We start from the raw sequence: 26,131 nt of genomic DNA, 5'->3' as shown, positions 1-26,131 counted from the left end.
CCCCCAACCCACATACCTCCAGCTGGCCTAGGCACAGGGTGGGGAGGAGATGACCTGCTGGATAGGCGAGGAACAGGACAGGCTGCAGCAGCCAGTCCTTGGGGAGTGCAGAGCCCCTGGGTCCAACAGGTTCTGGCTGAGCAGCTGGGGCCACAATCCTGCTCTCCAGCCTGGCCCCATGGCAAGGAGGGGCAGGATTCCTGGCTTTGGTGCCCTGCTGGGGCCTTGGCGTTCACCCCCCCAGGCAGGGAGGGTGTGCAGGGAGCCCTGCTGGTTCAGGAGCAGAGGGCTCCTAAGGGAAGTTGCCCCCAGAGGCTCAGTGCCCGGGATGCATGCGACTGAGGCTGGGCCCCCCCATCCCAGACATGAAGAGTTGGCCCAGGGGAAGGTCTAGCATGTGAAGGGGTGGGGTAGTGCCCCCTGCCTGCAGATCCAAAGCTGCTGTGCAGCAGCGCCCCCTAGTGCTGGGGACACAGTGTAAGGGACAAGCTGCACGCACGAGCTAGTGCTGAGGGCCGCTCCAGGCCCGATGAGGCTCTAAGCGCCTTGCAGAGGGGGCAGCATGGCACGGAGGCAAGCCGCCCTCAGGCCCTGCATGGGCTAAGCAACCCGCCAGACCGAGCAACGGATGAACCCTTCCTTAAACATCAGTTACCCCTTCAGAAGCTGCTTCGAAGCACCCCCTAGGCTGTGCGCCCATCGGCAGGGCTGACTCACCGCTGCTGACTGGGTCGAGGGTTTTATGGGGCTTCGGCCACTCCCAGCAAAGAAGAAATGGAAGATTTCCCTGCCTCAGGGCGGGGCTGGTTGGCACCCAGACCCTCTGCCCAGTTCTGCACCGCTGGGCACGAAGCCCAAGGCCTGTTAACTCAGGAACTGGCACCCTACAGCCCAGCCCATGGCTGCCTCGTCTTCAGTGCAGAACTGCAACCCCTGGAGCACCTGCCGGTGCCATCGGCCCCTTGTGGAGATGACGCTGGAGCAGGGCATGCTGGGAGCTGTAGTCTCCACAGGCCATGCCTCCAGCTGGAAGATGAGGGAGGCTGCAATTGGCTCCATTTCAGGTGTTGCCCTCGGCCTCCTGGTTGGCAGCTAATGCAGCTCCTGGCTGGGCAGAACCTCTCTGAACCTTCCGGGAGAACTGGAGGCGCGGAAGGCAAGAGGACCAGCTGCAGGGGCAGGGGCTGTGAAGGGGACAGGCTGGAGAGAAGGGCCAGGGCTTTCCTGGGACTGAAACCTCTCCTATGGGGTACCTGACAAGACCAAATGGGAGGAGCCAGAGCTGGCCCCACCCCCAGCCAGACACAGCATCCTCGGGCAGAGAGGGGCCTTTATTGCAAAAAAGAAAGTGTGGAGCCACCCGTCGAAAGCACAGGAACCTGCCCCCCTCCCCTCCATTCAGCTCATCCACATTCTCAGCCCTGAGGAGCACGGAGAGGGGCAGTCCCACAGCTGGCGGGCGGGGTAAGGGCTGGGCAGGAAAGCCAGGCCAGTGTGGGGAGAGGAGACGCCTGCCACACCAGCTCTGCCAGTGGAGAGGCCTGGCCCAGAGACTGCCCAGCATCTAGTGCCCACAGGTGAAGTGAGAAGGGGCCGAACGAACCTCCTTCATCAGGATCTGCCATGGGGGGAGAGGGCCCCATGCGCTGTCTGGAGCGGGAGCCCTGATTGGCCCTTCGTCAGGGATTCAAGGCTCTGTGCTGGTGTCCTGGAGCTGCCGTGGTGAGCAACAAGTGCCTGGGGCCAGACCCCTTCCCACGGCAAGGGGGACGGGCAGCGGTGTGTCAGCCGAACAGCCCCTTTGCCTTCTTCCTCTTGGCCTTGGACACGGGCAGTCGGGCTCTCTGGGCCGGAGAGGAGGGAGTCTGGAACCAAAGGAACCTCTGTCAAAGCAATGGGGATGCTCCCGCGGGCCGGGTCTGTGCGTGAGGCTGTGCGCGCATCGGTGTGCATGTCCATAGTGCTGAACTAGGGGCACCGGGGGGCTGCCGCACCCCCTGGCTTGAAGCGGTTTCCATCATATTCAGCATTGACAGTTTGGGTCAATAGACCCCCACTGTACATGTCTGCATGCATGTCTGTCTGGGCATGCATCCATGTGTGTCTGCGTGCGTGTGTGGAGCCACATCTCTGGGCATCCGTATGTCCACGTGTGTACACGCATGCACAAAACAGGAGCACTACAGACCAGCCAGAGCTTCTCCAGTCCCTGCGTCCCAAAGCACTTCCCAGCCCGTAGCTCCCAGCACGTACCCAGCTGGGATGGGCACAGCAGCGCCACCCTGCAGGTCAGGGCAGGTGGAGAAGGCCCTTTGTGTCCAATTAAAAGTGCGGGTTTGATGGAAAAACACTGCCCAGCCCAGTCACCACCCCAGAGACAGTGAGGGGCTCCCTGTCCCAGCACTCCCCCGACCCAGCTTCCAGAGCTCCCCCCCACTGGCTCCCAGCCGTGTGCAAACGACACACAGGAAAGCTGTGAGCGACAGACGCCTCCTCCCTGGGGCCCGGCCCTGCTGGGATGCAACCCCCAGCGTCATGCCGCCAGCTCTCGCCAGCACAGCTCTCTGTCCCTGCTGGAGCCCAGCCACCCTCACACAAGAAGCTCCAGCCCCAGCAGTTTCCAGCCTTGCCCAAGGGAAAACCTTTCTGAGTGGCTGCCTGCCCTGCTGCTCCGCCTCCTGGGGAACAGCAGCCTATCAGAGGTGCTGTAGGAGGCCAGCAGAGTTCTCGCCCCACCCTGCAGGGGCCAGAGGAGTTTTGGGTTAGGGGAGGAGGGAGAAGGAGCAGCCAACACCATTCTCACAGAAGGGGAGTAGGGAGCAGAGCCCTGCACTGGGACTGGGATCCCGCAGGACCCGCTGCCATGATGGTGGGAGTGGGTGAAATGTGCTTTGTTGCAGGCAGGATTGGGCGGGCAAAAAACCAGACTGCGGGAATTTGCGGGAAATCACAATCTCTCATCAGTTCACCAAGAGTAGCCTATTCAGGACATTGCTAATTATTTTGTTTAAACTTCTCTTTCCTACACCTGTTTATCTCCCTGGCTCTGGCTCTGGCCAGGTCAGAAAATCACACTCACAGGGTTTGTTGTTTGTTGTTCTGGGACGTCACGTACGCGCAGACGGTCGCTGTGGTATCAGCTGGCTGTCAGTGCTGCGAGCAGTTTTTCTGTTCAATGTTTTTCAAAAAGCAGTAATAATCCTGACACGGAAATAACTTGACTGGGATGTTTCAAAGTTCTAAAAACAGCGCTTAAGTGGGTTAAAAAGTTTTTTTTTAAACAACTTACTTTTTATAATCATTAAAAAAACCTGCGCCTTTTAAGGCAAAATTGTGGGGCAATTTGTTTTGACGTTCCGTGTGATAGACACACAACAGCAGTTTGTCAGAAATAGAATTTCAGCAATGTAAAGCAAGTTTTTCCTTTTTTAAAATAAAGGTTTTAATACTTACATTTAAGCGAGGAACAGAAAGAGACTTGATGTCTATTATAACAGGAGTTAAAGTATTTTATATGTGGTTTAAGCAAGATTTGTTTAATTCTTGTAGTGGTAAATATTGTGTCTGAATTCCGTTTAGAATATAATAACCCACCATGGTGGGTTTTTTTGAGTAGCACGGGGGAATCTGTCTCTCTTGCAGGATCTCAGGTGTTTATGGGTGGGAGCGGGATAAAAATGCAAGAAACAATGTGGGAGCAGGGCAGTGGGAGGGGGTATTGCAGGGCAGGAGCAGGATTAAAAAAATAGTCCAAGGCAGAGCTCTAGTAGGGAGAATACAGAGCCCAGCAGGCCCCCTCCTGTGAGCCATGGGTCAATCTGCTCTCTGCTCCCCTCCCCTGTCAGTGGGTCAGTCTGCTCCCCGCTCCCCCCTCCCCTCCTGTGAGCCATGGGTCAGTCTGCTCTTTGCTCCCTTCCCCTGTCAGTGGGTCAGTCTGCTCCCCGCTCCCCCCTCCCCTCCTGTGAGCCATGGGTCAGTCTGCTCTCTCCCGTGAGCCATGGGTCAGTCTGCTCTCTGCTCCCCTCCCGTGAGCCATGGGTCAGTCTGCTCTCTGCTCCCCGCTCCCCCCTCCCCACCCGTGAGCCATGGGTCAGTCTGCTCTCTGCTCCCCTCCCCTGTCAGTGGGTCAGTCTGCTCCCCACTCCCCCCTCCCCTCCCGTGAGCCATGGGTCAATCTGCTCTCTGCTCCCCTCCCCTGTCAGTGGGTCAATCTGCTCCCCGCTCCCCCCTCCCCTCCTGTGAGCCATGGGTCAGTCTGCTCTCTGCTCCCCCCTCCCCTCCCGTGAGCCATGGGTCAGTCTGCTCTCTGCTCCCCTCCCCTGTCAGTGGGTCAGTCTGCTCCCCGCTCCCCCCTCCCCTCCCGTGAGCCATGGGTCAGTCTGCTCTCTGCTCCCCCCTCCCCTCCCGTGAGCCATGGGTCAATCTGCTCTCTGCTCCCCTCCCCTGTCAGTGGGTCAGTCTGCTCCCCGCTCCCCTCCCGTGAGCCATGGGTCAGTCTGCTCCCCACTCCTCCGCGTCTCTAGAACACCTCTGTGGGCAGTTCCAGAGGGGGCCCCCACTGCAGCGCGTCCTGGCCGGAGCAAGGGGAAGACGACCCCTGGAGCTGCAGGAGTGGGCTGGGTGGCACAGCACTGGGGCTGGAGGCTTTGCACCACCCCGCAGCCGGGCCAGGGTCACCTCGCTCTGTGCACGGGGGAGCTGGTAGTTCTGTAACTGCACACCGGGGGAGTTCACAATCCAAAGCTGGGGGGTGTTTAGACTGGACACGTCCCATTAGGAACTTGGCTGAGACCCACCAGGTCACCGAACAGCCACTGGATGGGAATAAGCTTTGATCAAATAGGGCTAGAAAGACTCCATGTACACAGTACTCTGAGCCAGCCAGTTCCCGCCCTGGGGCCAGACCTAGAGGGGACAGGCCCCATGGCTCATTGCCCACCCCCTGAGCCAGCCAGTCCCCTATCCTTGGGCTGGATCAGAGCCAGCGCCCCCTAGAGGGGACAGGCCCCATGACTCATTCCCCACCCCCCAAGCCAGCCAGAGAGGAAAAGCCCTGCATCCCACACTCAATCCTCTGAGCCAGCCAGTCCACACTGCAGGTTGGCTCGTGTCAGAGATAGAGGAGGGAACAAGGGCTCCGGAGCAGACCCCAGTTGCTGCAGGCACTTGGTGGAACCTCTGCAGGGTGGAGGCTGCTCAGCACAGCTTGTCTCTCCCTCCAGGCCCAGCCATTCCCCAGTCAGGTCTCTCACACCAGCCTTCCAGGAGGCTGCTGGTTTGGGAGCTGCACTTACCGCTGTGGCTCCCAGGCTCTGGGGCAGGTCAGAGCGTGGCTCAACCTTTTCCTGCTGAGAGCCCAGTGTGACCAATGAGTCCATGGCCTCCCCAGCCAGCTGGGGAGACGAGGTGAGCTCTGGGGTCTCGGCATCCCCTGTCCCAAAGAGAGAAGGCAGGAGTCAGATGCGTGTGAGGGAGCAGAGAGGCCAACAGCTAGGGGAGATGTTGGCCCCCCAATGACGCTGGGAGCAAAGCAATACCGACACCCCTAGCTACAGGGACCAGACCCTCCCTGCCAGCCAGGCCAGAAGCTCCCGGACCATTGGGATGGGGCGATGCCCAGTGCCCCCCACACCCCTCGTGGGAAGGGGCCCCCGGTACAAGCTGCACTGGACACATTTCCATCTCCCCTCCCACCCATCGGTTGAAGGTTGCTCACCTGAGTGGTGCCGCTTCTGCGCTGCCCTCGCCTCCTGCCTGGCCACGGCCGTGTAGAGATGCTGCAGGGTGCTTGTGAATGCCTGGCCGTCCCCTGCACCGCACAGCTGGGGCAGACTCTGAAAGGGACGAGAGGCACCCTCAGTCCCTCTCTGTGCCGTGCTGGCACCTGGTGCCCAGCCTGACGACAGTGCTACTGACGACTCTGCTCGGGTTAATTAGCAGGGACAGCAATACCCACCTGGGGACTTCACTGATCCCAGGCCCTCGGCTCCATCTCATCTGAAACACCCCCAGCATGTTACTGTGCCACTACCTGCCAGGAGAGCGCCCCCTACTGACCCCACCCGACACCCTGCAGCACAGCGCCCCCTAGTGCCATGCTGGGACCAGCACTGCCTGCCAGGGGCGAGCACCCCCTACTGACACCACCCGACACCCTGCAGCACAGCGCCCCCTAGCGCCATGCTGGGACCAGCACTGCCTGCCAGGGACAAGCGCCCCCTACTGACCCCACCCGACACCCTGCAGCACAGCACCCCCTAGTGCCATGCTGGGACCAGCACTGCCTGCCAGGGGCGAGCACCCCCTACTGACACCACCCGACACCCTGCAGCACAGCGCCCCCTAGCGCCATGCTGGGACCAGCACTGCCTGCCAGGGACAAGCGCCCCCTACTGACCCCACCCGACACCCTGCAGCACAGCGCCCCCTAGCGCCATGCTGGGACCAGCACTGCCTGCCAGGGGCGAGCACCCCCTACTGACACCACCCGACACCCTGCAGCACAGCGCCCCCTAGTGCCATGCTGGGACCAGCACTGCCTGCCAGGGACAAGCGCCCCCTACTGACCCCACCCGACACCCTGCAGCACAGCGCCCCCTAGCGCCATGCTGGGACCAGCACTGCCTGCTAGGGGCGAGCGCCCCCTACTGACCCCACCCGACACCCTGCAGCACAGCGCCCCCTAGTGCCATGCTGGGACCAGCACTGCCTGCCAGGGGCGAGCACCCCCTACTGACACCACCCGACACCCTGCAGCACAGCGCCCCCTAGCGCCATGCTGGGACCAGCACTGCCTGCCAGGGACAAGCGCCCCCTACTGACCCCACCCGACACCCTGCAGCACAGCGCCCCCTAGCGCCATGCTGGGACCAGCACTGCCTGCCAGGGGCGAGCACCCCCTACTGACACCACCCGACACCCTGCAGCACAGCGCCCCCTAGCGCCATGCTGGGACCAGCACTGCCTGCCAGGGACAAGCGCCCCCTACTGACCCCACCCGACACCCTGCAGCACAGCGCCCCCTAGTGCCATGCTGGGACCAGCACTGCCTGCCAGGGACAAGCGCCCCCTACTGACCCACCCGACACCCTGCAGCACACGCCCCCTAGCGCCATGCTGGGACCAGCACTGCCTGCCAGGGACAAGCGCCCCCTACTGACCCACCCGACACCCTGCAGCACAGCGCCCCCTAGCGCCATGCTGGGACCAGCCCTGCCTGCCAGGGGCGAGCGCCCCCTACTGACCCCACCCGACACCCTGCAGCACACGCCCCCTAGCGCCATGCTGGGACCAGCACTGCCTGCTAGGGGAGAGCGCCCCCTAGTGCCATGCTGGGACCAGCACTGCCTGCTAGGGGCGAGCGCCCCCTACTGACCCCACCCGACACCCTGCAGCACAGCGCCCCCTAGTGCCATGCTGGGACCAGCACTGCCTGCTAGGGGCGAGCGCCCCCTACTGACCCCACCCGACACCCTGCAGCACACGCCCCCTAGCGCCATGCTGGGACCAGCACTGCCTGCTAGGGGAGAGCGCCCCCTAGTGCCATGCTGGGACCAGCACTGCCTGCTAGGGGCGAGCGCCCCCTACTGACCCCACCCGACACCCTGCAGCACAGCGCCCCCTAGTGCCATGCTGGGACCAGCACTGCCTGCTAGGGGCGAGCGCCCCCTACTGACCCCACCCGACACCCTGCAGAACAGCGCCCCCTAGTGCCATGCTGGGACCAGCACTGCCTGTCAAGGGCATCCGCCCCCTACTGACCCCACCTGACACCCTGCAGCACAGCGCCCCCTAGCGCCATGCTGGGACCAGCACTGCCTGCTAGGGGCGAGCGCCCCCTACTAACCCCACCCGACACCCTGCAGCACATGCCCCCTAGTGCCATGCTGGGACCAGCACTACCTGCTAGGGGAGAGCGCCCCCTAGTGCCATGCTGGGACCAGCACTGCCTGCTAGGGGCGAGCGCCCCCTACTGACCCCACCCGACACCCTGCAGCACAGCGCCCCCTAGTGCCATGCTGGGACCAGCACTGCCTGCTAGGGGCGAGCGCCCCCTACTGACCCCACCCGACACCCTGCAGCACAGCGCCCCCTAGTGCCATGCTGGGACCAGCACTGCCTGTCAAGGGCATGCGCCCCCTACTGACCCCACCTGACACCCTGCAGCACAGCGCCCCCTAGCGCCATGCTGGGACCAGCACTGACTGCCAGGGGCAAGCGCCCCCTACTGACTCCACCCGACACCCTGCAGCACAGCGCCCCCTAGCGCCATGCTGGGGCCAGCACTGCCTGCAGTGGGGTCAGCAGTGACTGCCAGGGGGGAGAGCAAGCCCCGCCCCATAGCACCTATGTACTGCTTGGCAGTCTGCCATCCCAGTGCCTTGGGCAATGTGATGGAGGTTTGATATAGAACACAACTCTGGTGCCCCCCTTCTTCTGGGAGTGCAGGGGGTTAACTGGAATATGTCCTCACCACTGGGGAGCTCGCTGCCTGCTCCCCCAGCACATCACCCCGTCTGCCCAACGCATTCCTGAGCTGGGCTCCATCCGAGCATTGGCCCCACCCCCGCAAGTGCAAAGCCATCTGGGCCAGCCTGCCAGCGGCTAAGTGGGCTCCTAGCTTTGCGTTCTGCCCCTCAGTGGAGCACTGCAGGGGCCCCTGGCCAACTACAGCTGGGGGCAGCCTCTGCCCACCCAGTGCCTCATACTGTCCCCCTCAATCTAGTGGCCCAGAAACAGGCCCCACGTTACTGCCCCATTACTGTAGGGCTGTGGGAACACAGAGATCAGAGATGGCAAGTCCGGCTCCTGTCCTGTGTGGCCCCCACCCCTTTCCCTCTGGCATTCCCTCTCCAGAGCCCAGCACCAGCACTGACTCATCCCCACAAACCAGGGGCTGCTCCCACAGCCGATGGGGACTGGGACAGATCACATGGGCGGGTCCCAGGCCAGCGAGGGCTTCTGAGAGGCCAGTGCCGATGCTGGGACACTGGGCTCAAGGCATAATCCGCTAGCTTCAGTCTCCCAGTGCCTCACACTGCACAGTGGGTGGCTCTGGCCTGTTGGGGGCCTGAATCCGTGTCACTACTATTCTTGATGTTGCAACAGCACCACCCAGTATCAGGACCCGCTGCCAGGCCTGAGAGATCGTCCCTGCCCCAAGGACCTTGCAGTCTAACCTGAGATGGGCGAGGAGGCAGGATTACTAGCCGAGGCCACACTGGGAGTCTCTGGCAGAGCCAGACGCTGAACCCGGGTTTCCTGCATCCCTGGCCAGCACCTTGACCACAAGGCCAGTCTGGCCCTGTGGGAGGAGATGTGGTGGCGCCCTGCTTGCCATGTGCAGATGAAAAACATGGAGCTTCCTTAGTTCAGGGGTGCTGCACGCAGCCACCTCAGCCTTGGCCCAGGGCCAGCGGGCACTGCAGAGTGGAAGAGGTGTCTGGGCATCCATCTCCAGACTCCCTGGGGCACTGCTGGCCTGGCAGCTTGGTGCCAATCTGGGCCCTGCCAGGGCAATGGGCACATGGGCCTACAGGCCTGCACTCAGCGCCCAGCAGGGTTGCTCTGGACCTGGCCTTGCAGAGCTCCTCCCGCAGGGGCTGAGCAGCTGGCAGGACAAGCCTGCTCCAGCACTTGGCAGAGCCCTGCTCCTCCCCAGCTGTGCACACACACACCTGCTCCAGCCTGTGGGCTGGAGTCCCATTCAGCAGAGGATTCCAGAGGCCGTGCCTGGGGCTCTGGAGCTGAGAGTCATTCATGAAATGCTGCTGATAAGATCTAATGGGAAGGGCTGCGGCTTCCCCTGCAGGAGCGACTGAGGCTCTGACTCCGGCAGCCGCCTGTGCGATAAGGGGCAGGTGAGGCCTGGGCCGGGGCTGAGTCTCAGCCAGGCAGGGGGAGCAGAGACGGGACCCCAACCTCTAGCAGGGCACCCCGTCCCCTCCCCGCTCTGACTCAGGCAGAGGGAGGAGGCAAAGCTGTGCCCACCAGCAGCCCCAGGGCAGCATTGGCCTGGGGGGAGGCAGCAGAGAGCCCTTCTGCAGAACTCCAGAGCCCACTCCAACCCAGGGCCTCTCAGCACTGCTCCTGTCACGTGGCCCAGGCCACCCCCCGTCCTGGGCACCCCCCACAGGCACCGCCTACGGAACAGGGAATGGGCCAGCTCTCCGATAGCTGAGCGGCCAGTGGAAATGGAGTCCATGGCCAGTGCTGGGGTCACATCCCATCCCAGGACACATGACCAACACCTGCCTTGGGAAGGCCAGTGCCCCGTCCCCCACACCTCCAAGGGCATCAGAGTAGCTAGCAGCTGGTACACAGTGAGACGAGCCCCCTGCCCTTTCCACTTGGTCACATGGGCTGCTGCAATGTTCCCCAGGGCAGTGCCATGCTGCACCCCAGAGCCAGCAGTCACTGAAAGCACCCATCTCTGCTGGGCCCACTTTCTCTCCCATCCCTTCTCTGGCACCAGCAGCGTTCCCCCCCCCCCCCCCCATTTGTTTGCTAGACAGGGTCCCTTTTCTGGGTAAATATGCCCAGGTGCCCCAGGGACTCAGCAGGGCTCACGTGAGGGGGGCTGTGTGCCTCGCACAGGCTGGGCGTTGCCACCAGCTGTCTGGCACCGTGAACAGCTCTGTGTTCCCCACTGCAGCCGGTACCTCCAAACGGCCACATTTGCCATCCCGCTGCAAAGCAAATGACTCTCCCAGTTTGTTTTTCCTGACTGGTTTTTTCTTTCGCTCGAGTGCGTGCCCGCCCAGCTCGGCGCTGTGCCAGGCGGAGCAAGTGTCATGCTCGGCCGGGAGGCGAGTGCTGCAGCGTGTCCACAGGAAACCAAACAGCACTTGCCACATCTCTACCTCCATGTGAAGTGAGTCGCCATCCCGGGGCTCTGGGGACAGGAGTGGCCCTGGCCAAGTAACACAGGGCTCCTGGGGGAGCACTTCAGCCCCTCCCCCGAGGCAGGAGGGACTCCCCTGTTCAATCATCAGAGCCACGCTGCTCTCACAGGCCCAGCTGAGTTTGGATGGGGCTGCTGGCCTCCGTGCGCTCCCTCTAGGCCTCGAGTCCATAGGCTCAGCGGCTCCAGAGCTGCTAGCCCGGGTGAGGAGAGGCCCCCCCGCCATTATTTAAACACACCCAAGTAGCAACGGGGACTTGGCCGAGGTTCCCATCCCCAAACCCGCAGGGCAGGAATGGCAGCAACCCATGCAGCTCCTGGCAGAGCAGGGCAAATGCGCACAGGGCCGACGACGGGAGGGGCGGGGGGGGGAAGCCGGTCCAAATTACCGGGGTCCGGCGGTCCGGAAGAGGGCCCGGCTTCCCCAGCTTGCCCCCCTCCCTCGTCGGCCCAGTTTAGCCGGTCCGCCCGTGCTGGGGGGCCCGAAAAATTTTTTCACCGGGGCCTGAACCCGCTCTTGGCAGCCCTGAATGCGCCGACGGCATCACGGCTCCCGCTGCACTCAGCAGGCGCAGGGACAGCAGCAGCAAGCACAGCGCTGCGTGCCCACAGGGGAAATTCCCAGGCAAGGCTCTCACTGCCCCCCCAGCTCATCTTCCTCATGCCCAGCAGGGGGTGCTGTGGGGGGCAGGGCGGGGCACTGGCTGGGAGGGGAGCCCCCGGCTATTCCAGCCCCACCTCTCCCAGCAGGGGGCGCTGTGGGGAGCGGGGCTGGGGCACTGGCTGTGGGGGCAGCCCCCGGCTATTCCAGCCCCACCTCTCCCAGCAGGGGGCGCAGTGGGGAGTGGGGCAGGGGCACTGGCTGTGAGGGGAGCCCCCAGCTATTCCAGCCCCACCTCTCCCAGCAGGGGGCGCTGTGGGGAGCGGGGCAGGGGCACTGGCTGTGAGGGGAGCCCCCGGCTATTCCAGCCCCACCTCTCCCAGCAGGGGGCGCTGTGGGGAGCGGGGCAGTGGCACTGGCTGTGGGGGGAGCCCCCGGCTATTCCAGCCCCACCTCTCCCAGCAGGGGGCGCTGTGGGGAGCGGGGCAGGGGCACTGGCTGTGGGGGGAGCCCCCGGCTATTCCAGCCCCACCTCTCCCAGCAGGGGGCGCAGTGGGGAGCGGGGCAGGGGCACTGGCTGTGAGGGGAGCCCCCGGCTAGTCCAGCCCCACCTCTCCCAGCAGGGGGCGCTGTGGGGAGCGGGGCAGGGGCACTGGCTGTGGGGGGAGCCCCCGGCTATTCCAGCCCCACCTCTCCCAGCAGGGGGTGCTGTGGGGAGCGGGGCAGGGGCACTGGCTGTGAGGGGAGCCCCCGGCTATTCCAGCCCCACCTCTCCCAGCAGGGGGCGCTGTGGGGAGCGGGGCAGTGGCACTGGCTGTGGGGGGAGCCCCCGGCTATTCCAGCCCCACCTCTCCCAGCAGGGGGCGCTGTGGGGAGCGGGGCAGGGGCACTGGCTGTGGGGGGAGCCCCCGGCTATTCCAGCCCCACCTCTCCCAGCAGGGGGCGCAGTGGGGAGTGGGGCAGGGGCACTGGCTGTGAGGGGAGCCCCCGGCTAGTCCAGCCCCACCTCTCCCAGCAGGGGGCGCTGTGGGGAGCGGGGCAGGGGCACTGGCTGTGGGGGGAGCCCCCGGCTATTCCAGCCCCACCTCTCCCAGCAGGGGGCGCTGTGGGGAGCGGGGCAGGGGCACTGGCTGTGGCAGGAGCTCCCACCTACATCAGCCCCAGCCTCCCAGCAGGGGGCGCTGTGTCATGGAGCGCTCTCTGCTATGGATGCTGTGCCCAGACATGCTCGGCCCACACTGCACTGATGGAGACGCAGCAGCTCCCTGCCTGGAGGAGGGGGCACATCGCGAGCACTTTACCCCCCAGCCCCAGCACAAAGCAAACCCATAAACCTGCCTGCAGCGTGCGTGTCAAAGGTCTGAGGGCTAATCTCTGCCAGCTCTGCCTGCTCCACACCCAGACAGCAGGGAGAACAAAGTGTAACAGATAAAGGCCAGTTCCTCTGCGCTGGAGGGGGGCGTGGATCTGCTCAAGGCCAGAGTCCACCGCCTGTGCCTGGCAAGTCACAGCAGGGGCCTGCGGCTGACATCCCCTCCTTCCCGGCCTGGGGCGTCTCCCTGGGGTGCTTGAGGGACATTGCTGACAGGCCCCTTGGCTGGTGCTGGTCCCGCCCAGCAGGTTTCAGCCCCGCTTGCTGGGCCGGGACGGCTGGAGCACGGCGGCCCACTTGCACTAGCAGAGAGGCTGCTCTCAGTGTGGAGCTGAGGGGAGCCGCTGCCACCAGCGCCCAGGGCCCACGGGCCACAGGAGGTTCCCAGTCACACAGGCGAGGGGTGTAGGAAACGGCTGCCTGTCCTAGGGGCTCTGTGCTGCCCAGTGGCTGTGCCAGGAGTCAAGCACTCGCCCCCACTGGCACGCCGGGCCAGCCTCAGCCCACCACTACCCTCACAGGACTGGAGCCAGGACTGCTGCAGGCCTCAGGAGTGCTTCACCAGCCTGTGCTAGTCCCCGGGCTAGTGCTCCTCACCCCCAGCTCCAGGTGCAAGCCATTGGGCTGGGAGTCAGGGACCACGGGGGCAGTTCCTGGGCAAATGAAAGCACCAAGCAATCAGCCCTTTGAGACATGGCCCCTGCGCCTCCTGCTCCACTGGTCCCCGCGTTCTCCGGCACCCTGAGCTTCACTGCATTGCTGCTCCTAAGTCCCAGCACTTCTGGGCTCGCTGCCAGTTCAGCTCTTCTAGCACGAGACCCCCAACCCCTCACCACGCACTGGGGGCTCTGGGACCCAGATCTGAGCCTCGGTCGGATTTGGAGAAAGGTGCCAGAGAAGGAAGGTGAGGAGGAGAGGGCAGAGACAGGAGTGCACTGGGCAGATGTTGCCAGCAGCTGCCCCTGCCCCATTGCCCAGGCAGCCTGCAGGGCTTCTTTAGGGGAGGCAGTCCAGGCCCCTCCGGCAGCCATGAGTGCAGTATGCTGGGAGAGCAAGGGGGAGCCCTGGGGCACGAAGGTACAGGCTACTGCCCCTCCTCCACAGCCAGGCACAGGAGGCAGCTCCCACCTGCTGCCTTGGCAATGTGAAGATCCATGACCTGGAGCGGCTGCTTTCCTTGTGCTGTGACCCAGCCTGGCGTCTCCCTGCTCGCTGCCAGAGGCGGGAGGGACTGCCCGAGGGGTGAACGTCCCTCTCTGAGACATCCTCGGCACCTCGCCAGCACCTCACCGACGTGCACACGACTGCCCTGCGAGGGAGGGGGATTCAAGGAACGGAGGGGAGATGGGTCCAGCACTTCAGGTGACCTTGCCCCATGGCATAAACACACGGATCACGGGATGGAACAGCACGTTCAGAACCGCTACAAGGGAGCAGCGCAGTGTTCCCCTGTGGAACTCCCTGCAGCAGGAGGCAAGTGCAGGAGTCACACACATCCCATGCAGGGCAGGGGTGATTTGATGGCCATTGGTCACATCTGCAGCTCAGCACTAAGATTAGGATACGGGCCCTCTGCCCAGAACTGCCCCATGCTCTGCCCCTGGGCTATGGACACCACTCACAGGGCTTCCTAGGGGTTGCTCCTGCACGGTCACCAGTGGCCAGGGGCACCTGGGCAAAGTGGGCACTGTGCTGTGCCCGCCACAGAGGCAGCTCAGATCCGCTCCCCCAGCTTTGCTCCAGAGGCTGCAACAACACACGAAGCCGGGAAGGTAAATGCACTTCAAAGGAAGACCAATAGCAGCCAATGGAGGCCGGACGCAGCCCAGATCAAAGGCACAAGCTGGAGTCATAATTCAGAGAAAAGCAAACAGCAGCTCCCAGGAAAGTCGGGCACGGCAGCGGAGTGAGCAAAGTGTACCAGATAGCACAGCGCACGGGTCAATGCCCCGGGGAGGCGGGCACAGGCAAGTCGCAAAGCACAGGGCACAGCGACCCCTGCTGCCTGCTACTACCAATGCAGACTTCTGTCTAAGCTGGGACAGAGCTGTCAATCCCTAGCCCCAAGCAGCAGTGCCCTAGCTGAGCACTATTGTGGGCAGAGCACTGGGGCTCCTGGGATTTCACCCTGTGCCACAGAGATCTGCTCAGATAACACAGGTGGTGGGATCACACTGACACCCCTGGCACTGCTGCCCGGTGCAGCTGCACCCCTGAGAAGGCAGCAGGGAGAGATTTTAAGCAAAAGCTTGTTGTAGCCCCGGTCCCTGGGCCAGATCCTGAGTGTGTGTAACTCCGCACAGCTCCACACACAGCAAGAGTGCTCGGCTCTCTCATGCCAGCTAAGGAACAGGCCCCCACTCGAGGGAGAGCTTGTCCCCCTAGTGCCTAGCAGCACTTAGAATCATAGACTCATAGAATCTCAGGGCTGGACGGGACCTCAGGAGGTATCTAGTCCAACCCCCTGCTCAAAGCAGGACCAATTCCCAACTAAATCATCCCAGCCAGGGCTTTGTCAAGCCGGGCCTTAAAAACCTCCAAGGATGGAGATTCCACCACCTCCCTAGGTAACCCATTCCAGTGCTTCACCACCCTCCTAGTGAAATAGTGTTTCCTAATATCCAGCCTAGACCTCCCCCACTGCAACTTGAGACCGTTGCTCCTTGTCCTGTCAGCTGCCACCACTGAGAACAGCCGAGCTCCATCCTCTTTGGAACCCCCCTTCAGATAGTTGAAGGCTGCTATCAAATCCCCCCTCATTCTTCTCTTCTGCAGACTAAATAATCCCAGTTCCCTCAGCCTCTCCTCGTAAGTCATGTGCTCCAGCCCCCTAATCATTTTTGTTGCCCTCCGCTGGACTCTCTCCAATTTGTCCACATCCTTCTTGTAGTGGGGAGGACCAAAACTGGACACAATACTCCAGGTGTGGCCTCACCAGTGCCGAATAGAGGGGAATAATCACTTCTCTCGATCTGCTGGCAATGCTCCTACTAATACAGCCCAATATGCCGTTAGCCTTCTTGGCAATGAGGGCACACTGCTGACTCATATCCAGCTTCTCGTCCACTGTGACCCCCTAGGTCCTTTTTTGCAGAACTGCCGCTTAGCCAGTCGGTCCCCAGCCTGTAGCGGTTCATGGGATTCTTCCGTCCTAAATGCAGGACTCTGCACTTGTCCTTGTTGAACCACATCAGATTTCTTTTGGCCCAATCCTCCAATTTGTCTAGGTCACTCTGGACCCTATCCCTACCCTCCAGCGTATCTACCTCTCCCCCCAGCTTAGTGTCATCTGCAAACTTGCTGAGGGTGCAATTAATCCCATCATCCAGATCATTAATAAAGATGTTGAACAAAACCGGCCCCAGGACCAACCCTTGGGGCACTTCACTTGATACCGGCTGCCAACTAGACATCAAGCCGTTGATCACTACCCGTTAAGCCCGACAATCTAGCCAGCTTTCTATCCACCTTATAGTCCATTCATCCAATCCATACTTTTTTAACTTGCTGGCAAGAATACTGTGGGAGACCGTATCAAAAGCTTTGCTAAAGTCAAGATATATCACATCCACCGATATCCCCATATCCATAGAGCCAGTTATCTCATCAGAGAAGGCAATCAGGTTGGTCAGGCATGACTTGCCCTTGGTGAATCCATGTTGACTGTTCCTGATCACCTTCCTCTCCTCCAAGTGCTTCAAAATAGATTCCTTGAGGACCTGCTCCATGATTTTGCCAGGGACTGAAGTGAGGCTGACCCGTCTGTAGTTCCCCGGGTTCTCTTTTTTCCCTTTTTTAAAATATGGGCACTATATTTGCCTTTTTCCAATCGTCACTGGCCAATGGCTCTGCAATCACATCAGCCAACTCCCTCAGCACCCTTGCATGCATTGCATCCTGCCCCATGGACTTGTGCACGTCCAGCTTTTCTAAATAGTCCTTAACCTGTTCTTTCACCACTGAGTCCTTAACCTGTTCTTTCCCTCTCGCTGCCATGCCCCCAGGGTTGCCCCAGCTCACCAAGAGCAGATGTTGGAATTTCAAAGCCACAAGCTTTGAGCCATGTCCAAACAGCGCCAGTGGGGTGGGAGGGGCACACATCAAAGGGTCAAAGGGAGATGAGTTTTTAAGCAAAGCCGGGAACACTTCCCTGCAGAGTGGTGACTCAGCGGGCGATCAGGCCACTCCAGGATGCCAGCATGTCACCTGCAAGCTCCAGGAGGACGCAAAAGAGCAGGAGGCATCAAGCCCCTGGGGCACAGGGTGTTGCCTGTGTCACATGCCCAGAGAGGGTGTCCCCTCCTGTGCACACCCAGGAGCTATTGAGCCTGGAGGTTGCTGGGCCCGACGGACTGCCAGGAGGGACACAGGCTCCTTGCCAGCATACCTGGCTGAGGCTCTCTCTCATGGCACCAGTAGCAGTGAGGGGTCCATGTGGCACCATGGCTGTGGGTTTCCTTAGTGACCAGAAGGGAGATGCCCCATGTTCTCAGCAGGGAGTTCTGCACAGGGTGGCATTGCCCCCAGGCACACAGCATCTCTGCCAGCTCCCCCGCTGAGCCCTGGCCATCTGGATGTCTCGGGAGAAGCAGGAGGCACGTGGGGTGGGGCCTGGCTCTGGATTCAGTCATCATGTGCTCCAGGAGCTTTGTCTCTTGCAATCAAGGTTAATCCTTGTCTTCCGTGGGCTGGAGATGTGTGCTGGGTTGAGCAGCACGAGGCTGGCATGGGCTAGCACTGGCTTCAGGGTCAGCCATGCTGGAATGAGACTATGGGCACGAGGCTCCCAAGCCACCCGTGTAAAGAACCTGGGGCTGTGGCATTTGTCCCCACTCGTGGGAAGTAGCTGTTGCTGACCTGTGCCCGACTGTCCTTCTGCACCCGGGGCCTGGCTGGCACTGCCCATGGGAGCTGTTGCAAACGGGGGCTTGGCTGGGACAGGAGAAGTGCCACAAGGCACAGTACCCCACCCTCTGTGCCACTGGGCGAGGAGCAGACTTGGCTGTAGGCAAGTGGGAAGTGGGGCTGCTCCCGGCTGTTCCTTCTGCAATAGGAGACCTGCTGCCCATCCCACTGCTGTAGGCTTCCCCCAGCGTTCCCCACCCAGCTGTGCCGTGGGATAAACAAGCTCTGAGACTGCGATCCCTCCACAGGCGTGCGCCCCAGCCAACGGCTAAGCCAGCTCGGCTGCCTGCCCTTCTCCATCCCAGCGACGCCTGTGCAGCTCCCCTATCAAACGCACCGGACGCCGCATTGGAGTCTTGCTTAGGTGCCTGCTGGACAGATGCTGGCTCCTAGGCCCGAGGACCCTGCATTCAGACCCCAGTGGCTCTGGAAGCTGAGGCTCGATTTCCCAAGCTGCAATTCATCAGCTGCCCAAGCCCCCTGAGTCTTCATATTCCCCCAGGGAGCCGACCACAATCCTCAGTGACTTTCACTAACAGAACCAGTAGGTGACACCTGCAAACGACTCAGGCCACTGACCACCTCTCCCGCGAGTCACTGACACACAAAACAGGCCTGGTCCCAGCCTGGCACATCCGTCTCTCGCCAGGCAGCCTCCCTGCAGCTCCGTTCCCATCACAAAGCCTCTTCCCTGCCCACCCCCAGACTGCCTCAGGGGCTCTTTTTCCTTACCACTCTCCTGAGGAAACATGCTGTGAGCTAAGGGCAGCAGCAAGAGTGGGCTTGTCGGAGCCTAGGGGCCATCACAGAGCTGCTTCCTGGGCTTGCCCACAGAAGCTGAGTTGCACCAGAGCCAAGTCAGCTCCTGGGGCAGTAGAGGGGGGTGCAGGGCAAATGGGTTCGTTTGGGGAAGGCCTCAGGAGAGGAGCTGGGTGGAGCACACAAACCCTCCTTGTCCAGGAAGCACTGCTGGGGGGGCTACTTCGCCCTCTGGCCGGGTAGCAGGTAAGCAGCTGATCCACAAAGCCCTGATCTCAGCCCAGGCTGGGGAGCTGGAGAGCCAGCAGCAGCTCACTGCGAGCGGGGGATGCCCAGCATGTTATGACTACCTGGCCACAAGGCCAAGTGGGCTGCGTGGGTATCAGATGGAGCGACTCAAGGCTATGGCAGGAGGCTTTGCAGCACACCCTGAGGAGCTGTGCGATTAGTGACCGGCAAAGAATTCCAGGGGGCTCCTGGCAGGGCCGGCTCCAGGGTTTTGGCCGCCCCAAGCAGCCAAACAAACAAAAAAGAAGCCGCGATCGCAATCGCGATCTGTGGCAGCAATTCGGCGGGAGGTCCTTCGCTCCGAGCAGGAGTGAGGGACCGTCCGCCGAATTGCCGCCAAACAGCTGGACGTGCCGCCCCTCTCCGGAGCAGCCGCCCCAAGCACCTGCTTGGTAAGCTGGTGCCTGGAGCCGGCCCTGGCTCCTGGGCAGAGAGAAGCCCTGATCCCTGCTACAAGGCAGGCAGTGCCTGAAGGGAAGAGAGGAGCTGCTTCCCCATCCTGTCTCTGCAGCGCCTCATGCCCCGGGGAACCTCAGCTGGAAGGGGGTGGCTAGGCAGGCTGCACCCGTGTCTGCAGGGGCCAGGCGTGCTGAGCGCTGCCTTGCCTTCCTGCCCAGAGGGCCTGCGTGGTATGACAAAGGGGGTGGGCACCACAGAGAGCGATGGGCATGGGGCACATCAGCACAGGGACTTCAGGAGCCATCTGAGAGAGGCCTTGGGGGCTAAAATTAGATTGTCAGGAGGAAGGTTTCAGTCTGGGACCTTCACTGTAGTTCCCTCTGAAATGCTGCTGGTTCCCCATGTCGGCCCCACTAGGAGACGCCTGCCAGCCAGACGTGATGGTGCCACAGAACCCAGGCACCAGGGAGCGCTAGGGCTGGCTTTTCCACACTGGGTTGCCAGTTGCTAATGCCGATGGGCAAGACTCCAATATAGCCCCCGCCCCGATTAGCGCCTCCTGTTCCAAAGAGCCCCCGCAGAGTCACCGGGCCCTGCTCCAGGCGAGGGAGGGTGACGGAATGTGGCCCAGTGCAGAGCTGTGTCTGGGGCCGGACACCTCTTACTGACCATGGCCTGCAAGAACAAACGGTGGCTTTTAGGTTCCTGGCACAACCTAATCTGACAAAGTATATTGCTAAACCTGAAGCACAGACCATTATTATACACCCGCTTCGTGCAACCCCCTGGATATCAAACTGAGGCCTCCAGCCCAGCCCCTGACAGGCAGTGAGTTCCACAGGTTACTGGCGTGTCAAGCATAACACACATCTCTCCTGATGGTATCACGCAGTGACAATAAGTGTCTCCTGGAGGGTGAAGAGCAGCACCCAGTCTGCCTTCTCTCTCCCAGGCATCATTCCCTATGCTGCTGTCATGGCCCCTTTCCTTCGCTTCCTCTCCAAACAATCCCGTTCTTTTCAACCTCTCCCCACGTGGGATGTCTCTCCAGGCCCCTAATCACTCTCTGACCCCCTCTCCCCTGTCTGAGACAGGATGCCAGGTTCCCAGAGGAGGGCGTCCAACTGATTGATAGAAGGGCACTCCATTGGTTCCCCTTCCTATTCCTTCACCAGCCTGACTCCCCCTTTGCTTTTGGGACCACACTGCACTCTCAGCCAAGATTCTCTCTGAGCTGCCCACAATGGCCTGCAGGCAACAAGGGGATCGCCCTGGGCTGGAGCGACAATCATCCATCCATCCTTCCACACTGCCCCACAGCACGAAAACAAGGAGGGTGCACAAAGGAATGGAAGGGCAACACCTTCACAGCCAACTGGAGGGAGGGCTACCCTGCGCGCTTCATTTGCAGCCAGCTTGTGGAATTCACTCGCTGCGGCCCAGGCTGTGCTGGGTGAACCTTCGCACCATTCACACACCTGCTACCTCAGAGACGTTAAAGCCAGAAGGGCTCACTATGGTCATCTAGTGACGTCTGCCACTGACATAGCTTCTCCCAGTCACTCCTGCAGTGGCTGGACCGGAGCCGCTGTCAGAGAGCCATCCCATCTGGCCAGAGAGACTCCGCACCATGGGGAGCCCCAAAGCCTAGGGGAGCCATTCCAACGGATCATTCCCCTCCCAGGTACAAATCTGCATCTTATTTCCTGTCTGCAAGTGCCTGGCTCCAGTCCCTGGACCTCGCTCTGCCCTTGTCTGGTAGGGTGGGAGCCCTCTGCTACCACCCGCGATCAGTTCCACTTCCATCTCCAGCGCCCCCCATGCAAAGGGGAGCCCTGTGCACAATCCAGTGAGATAACCTGGGGCTGAGCAAATCACCACCTCCTGGCATTAGCCCAGCCCTGCAGGCGTCAGAGAAGGGTTCCCCCGTCCACACCAAGGGCATGCAGGACACTGCCTTGCCCGAGACATCAGCTGTTGGCCCTGCTGGAGGCAGGGTCGCAGGCTGGCTGGACCAATGGTCTGATCCGCTAGAGCAAATCCTCAGCTACTGTGTTAGTGCCAAATGCCAGAGTCTAAATCTGTCGCTCTCGTGGATGGGGACTGACCCTTTCATTATCACACCAGAGCTTTCTCAGTGGCTGCAAACATTCCTCTCTGCACACCCCACATTCCTATTTTTTAATATATTTTTAACTGAAAAACAGAGCGATTGGGGCCTGTTGGAAATTACAGGCTGGCTGCTGCGGCTTGTATGTCAGATCTGCCCACATTCCCGTGGCGAGCCTCAGCACATGTTCCACCAAGGGCACGCTTCAGAATTCACGCTGCAGCCAGGCACCAAGGGGCGTGGGCCAGGGAAGGGGAGCTCCAGCTTTCCCAGGCTCACTCCCATCAGCGGGCTCCATGGAAGTGGTGTGGTGGAACGGCACCCAGGGAATGGCACTGGGACTACCGAGGTCGGCCCAGCAGCAAAGGCTGGCAGCTCTGTACCACTCCACATTGGGTGCAGGATGACTTGGTGGCCTGGGACATTTTGGAATCCGCCCTCAAGGGCCCCCCCCCAGTCACCAGGCCTCCCCCACATCATCCCCTTCCACAGCAACAGCAACACACCGAAAGGCGTCGAGAACACATGCCGCACCCCTGGCTGTCTCAGTCTCCCTCACTCAGCACCCTGGAGCCCTGGGTGGCCTCGCTGCTGTCTAGGTACCCAGCTCCCACCAGATCAGCGCCACCACCAGTGCCCAGCACCCCTCCCAGTACAGAATACCAGCTGGTGCCTACAAAGGGCCATTCAGTTCCCGTCCTGGATCAAGTGGAGAGAAAGAAGCGCGCGCACTCGCCCGGTGAATGCAGAGACCAGCGCGCCTGCTCGTCTCTAGCCCTCCAGACACCACTGGCCTCCCAGGGAAGCTGACAGACACGGCTCCCAAGTTCACAAGACTCTTGTCTGGGGACCCTCCCACATCCCTCCCTGCCAGCGACATCTCCAACCCGAACTCTTCCCTCTCCCGCACCCTCACATCGGCTGGGACACAAGAAGCACAAGAGCCCCCTCCGCCCATCCTGGGCAGGTCACTGCCCCTCCAGACCAGATCAGCCCTCGGACAGCCCCCATCCTGCTGCCAACAGCCAGCCTAGATGACTTGTCTACAAAACGCCCATTTGCTGCTTGCTTCCCCTCACCTGTCTGTGTGCCCATCCTCAGGCTGTGAGCTCCAGGGGGAGGGGAAATGCCCGGAGAGTGCCCAGCACATTGGAAACACCACCAGAACAAATAACCAGTAGCAACTACATGAGCCAAACTGAACAACTCCTGGACTCTGCCCAGTTCCAAATCTGTGTGAGAGAAGGTGCTGCCCAGCCAGAGGGCAGGGGTCAGAGGGGCACCCACAGCTTCAGCCCACCAGACCCAGACGAGGCACCAGTGCCCTGCACACTCGGCAGAGTTCACAGAATCATAGAATCATAGAATATCAGGGTTGGAAGGGACCTCAGGAGGTATCTAGCCCAACCCCCTGCTCAAAGCAGGACCAACCCCCAACTAAATCATCCCAGCCAGGGCTTTGTCAAGCCGGGCCTTAAAAACCTCTAAGGAAGGAGACTCCACCACCTCCCTAGGTAACGCATTCCAGTGCTTCACCACCCTCCTAGTGAAAAAGTTTTTCCTAATATCCAACCTAGACCTCCCCCACTGCAACTTGAGACCATTACTCCTTGTTCTGCCATCAGGTACCACTGAGAACAGTCTAGATCCATCCTCTTTGGAACCCCCCTCAGGTAGTTGAAAGCAGCTATCCAATCCCCCCTCATTCTTCTCTTCTGCAGACTAAACAATCCCACTTCCCTCAGCCTCTACTCATATGTCATGTGCTCCAGCCCCCGAATCATTTTTGTTGCCCTCCGCTGGACTCTTTCCAATTTTTCCACATCCTTCTTGTAGTGTGGGGCCCAAAACTGGACCCAGTACTCCAGATGAGGCCTCACCAATGTCAAATAAAGGGGAACGATCACGTCCCTCGATCTGCTGGCAATGCCCCTACTTATACAGCCCAAAATGCCGTTAGCCTTCTTGGCAACAAGGGCACACTGTTGACTCATATCCAGCTTCTCCTCCACTGTAACCCCTAGGTCCTTTTCTACAGAACTGCTGCCTAGCCATTCGGTCCCTAGTCTGTAGCAGTGCATGGGATTCTTCTGTCCTAAGTGCAGGACTCTGCACTTGTCCTTATAGATTCATAGATTCTAAGACTGGAAGGGACCTCGAGAGGTCATCGAGTCCAGTCCCCTGCCCTCACGGCAGGACCAAATACTGTCTAGACCATCCCTGATAGATATTTATCTAACCTACTCTTAAATATCTCCAGAGATGGAGATTCCACAACCTCCCTAGGCAATTTATTCCAGTGTTTAACCACCCTGACAGTTAGGAACTTTTTCCTAATGTCCAACTTAGACCTCCCTTGCTGCAGTTTAAGCCCATTGCTTCTTGTTCTATCCTTAGAGGCTAAGGTGAACAAGTTTTCTCCCTCCTCCTTATGACACCCTTTTAGATACCTGAAAACTGCTATCATGTCCCCTCTCAGTCTTCTCTTTTCCAAACTAAACAAACCCAATTCTTTCAGTCTTCCTTCATAGGTCATGTTCTCAAGACCTTTAATCATTCTTGTTGCTCTTCTCTGGACCCTTTCCAATTTCTCCACATCTTTCTTGAAATGCGGTGCCCAGAACTGGACACAATACTCCAGCTGAGGCCTAACCAGAGCAGAGTAGAGCGGAAGAATGACTTCTCGTGTCTTGCTCACAACACACCTGTTAATACATCCCAGAATCATGTTTGCTTTTTTTGCAACAGCATCACACTGTTGACTCATATTTAGCTTGTGGTCCACTATAACCCCTAGATCCCTTTCTGCCGTACTCCTTCCTAGACAGTCTCTTCCCATTCTGTATGTGTGAAACTGATTTTTTCTTCCTAAGTGGAGCACTTTGCATTTGTCTTTGTTAAACTTCATCCTGTTTAACTCAGACCATTTCTCCAATTTGTCCAGATCATTTTGAATTATGACCCTGTCCTCCAAAGCAGTTGTAATCCCTCCCTGTTTGGTATCATCCGCAAACTTAATAAGCGTACTTTCTATGCCAATATCTAAGTCGTTAATGAAGATATTGAACAGAGCCGGTCCCAAAACAGACCCCTGCGGAACCCCACTCGTTATGCCTTTCCAGCAGGATTGGGAACCATTAATAACAACTCTCTGAGTACGGTTATCCAGCCAGTTATGCACCCACCTTATAGTAGCCCCATCTAAATTGTATTTGCCTAGTTTATCGATAAGAATATCATGCGAGACTGTATCAAATGCCTTACTAAAGTCTAGGTATACCACATCCACAGCTTCTCCCTTATCCACAAGACTCGTTATCCTATCGAAGAAAGCTATCAGATTGGTTTGACATGATTTGTTCTTTACAAATCCATGCTGGCTGTTCCCTATCACCTTACCACCTTCCAAGTGTTTGCAGATTATTTCCTTAATTACTTGCTCCATTATCTTCCCTGGCACAGAAGTTAAACTAACTGGTCTGTAGTTTCCTGGGTTGTTTTTATTTCCCTTTTTATAGATGGGCACTATATTTGCCCTTTTCCAGTCTTCTGGAATCTCTCCCGTCTCCCATGATTTCCCAAAGATAATAGCTAGAGGCTCAGATACCTCCTCTATTAGCTCCTTGAGTATTCTAGGATGCATTTCATCAGGCCCTGGTGACTTGCAGGCATCTAACTTTTCTAAGTGATTTTTAACTTGTTCTTTTTTTATTTTATCTGCTAAACCTACCCCCTTCCCATTAGCATTCACTATGTTAGGCATTCCTTCAGACTTCTCGGTGAAGACCGAAACAAAGAAGTCATTAAGCATCTCTGCCATTTCCAAGTTTCCTGTTACTGTTTCTCCCTCTTCACTAAGCAGTGGGCCTACCCTGTCTTTGGTCTTCCTCTTGCTTCTAATGTATTGATAAAAAGTCTTCTTGTTTCCCTTTATTCCCGTAGCTAGTTTGAGCTCATTTTGTGCCTTTGCCTTTCTAATCTTGCCCCTGCATTCCTGTGTTGTTTGCCTATATTCATCCTTTGTAATCTGTCCTAGTTTCCATTTTTTATATGACTCCTTTTTATTTTTTAGATCATGCAAGATCTCGTGGTTAAGCCAAGGTGGTCTTTTGCCACATTTTCTATCTTTCCTAACCAGCGGAATAGCTTGCTTTTGGGCCCTTAATAGTGTCCCTTTGAAAAACTGCCAACTCTCCTCAGCTATTTTTCCCCTCAGTCTTGATTCCCATGGGACCTTACCTATCAGCTCTCTGAGCTTACCAAAATCCGCCTTCCTGAAATCCATTGTCTCTATTTTGCTGTTCTCCCTTCTACCCTTCCTTAGAATCGCAAACTCTATGATTTCATGATCACTTTCACCCAAGCTGCCTTCTACTTTCAAATTCTCAACGAGTTCCTCCCTATTTGTTAAAATCAAGTCTAGAACAGCTTCCCCCCAGTAGCTTTTTCAACCTTCTGAAATAAAAACTTGTCCTTGTTGAACCTCATCAGATTTCTTTTGGCCCAATCCTCTAATTTGTCTAGGTCCCTCTGTATCCTATCCCTACCCTCCAGCGTATCTACCACTCCTCCCAGCTTAGTGTCATCTGCAAACTTGCTGAAGGTGCAGTCCACGCCATCCTCCAGATCATTAATGAAGATATTGAACAAAACCGGCCCCAGGACCGACCCCTGGGGCACTCCGCTTGAAACCGGCTGCCAACTAGACATGGAGCCATTGATCACTACCTGCTGAGCCCGACAATCTAGCCAGCTTTCTATCCACCTTATAGTCCATTCATCCAATCCATACTT

The 26,131-nt window shown here is 59.3% G+C and overlaps 1 protein-coding gene across 1 annotated transcript in view; it reads right to left on the bottom strand.

Moving 5' to 3' along the window:
• Window positions 1–1,335: 1,335 nt before the first annotated feature.
• NHEJ1 (non-homologous end joining factor 1) overlaps window positions 1,336–26,131 on the bottom strand; it is a 145,595-nt gene continuing 120,799 nt past the window's right edge. The window contains exons 6-8 of the mRNA XM_065413821.1: window positions 5,717–5,834; window positions 5,295–5,431; window positions 1,336–1,865 (exon numbers count right to left, since the gene is read on the bottom strand). Of these exons, the coding sequence (XP_065269893.1) occupies window positions 1,785–1,865; window positions 5,295–5,431; window positions 5,717–5,834 (336 nt within the window). The 3' untranslated portion in view covers window positions 1,336–1,784. The remainder of the gene's footprint in view (window positions 1,866–5,294; window positions 5,432–5,716; window positions 5,835–26,131) is intronic.

Source organism: Emys orbicularis, chromosome 11 (genome assembly GCF_028017835.1).
Source record: "Emys orbicularis isolate rEmyOrb1 chromosome 11, rEmyOrb1.hap1, whole genome shotgun sequence".
Lineage (NCBI taxonomy): Eukaryota > Metazoa > Chordata > Testudines > Emydidae > Emys > Emys orbicularis.
This window is presented reverse-complemented; position numbering and strand designations above follow the sequence as displayed.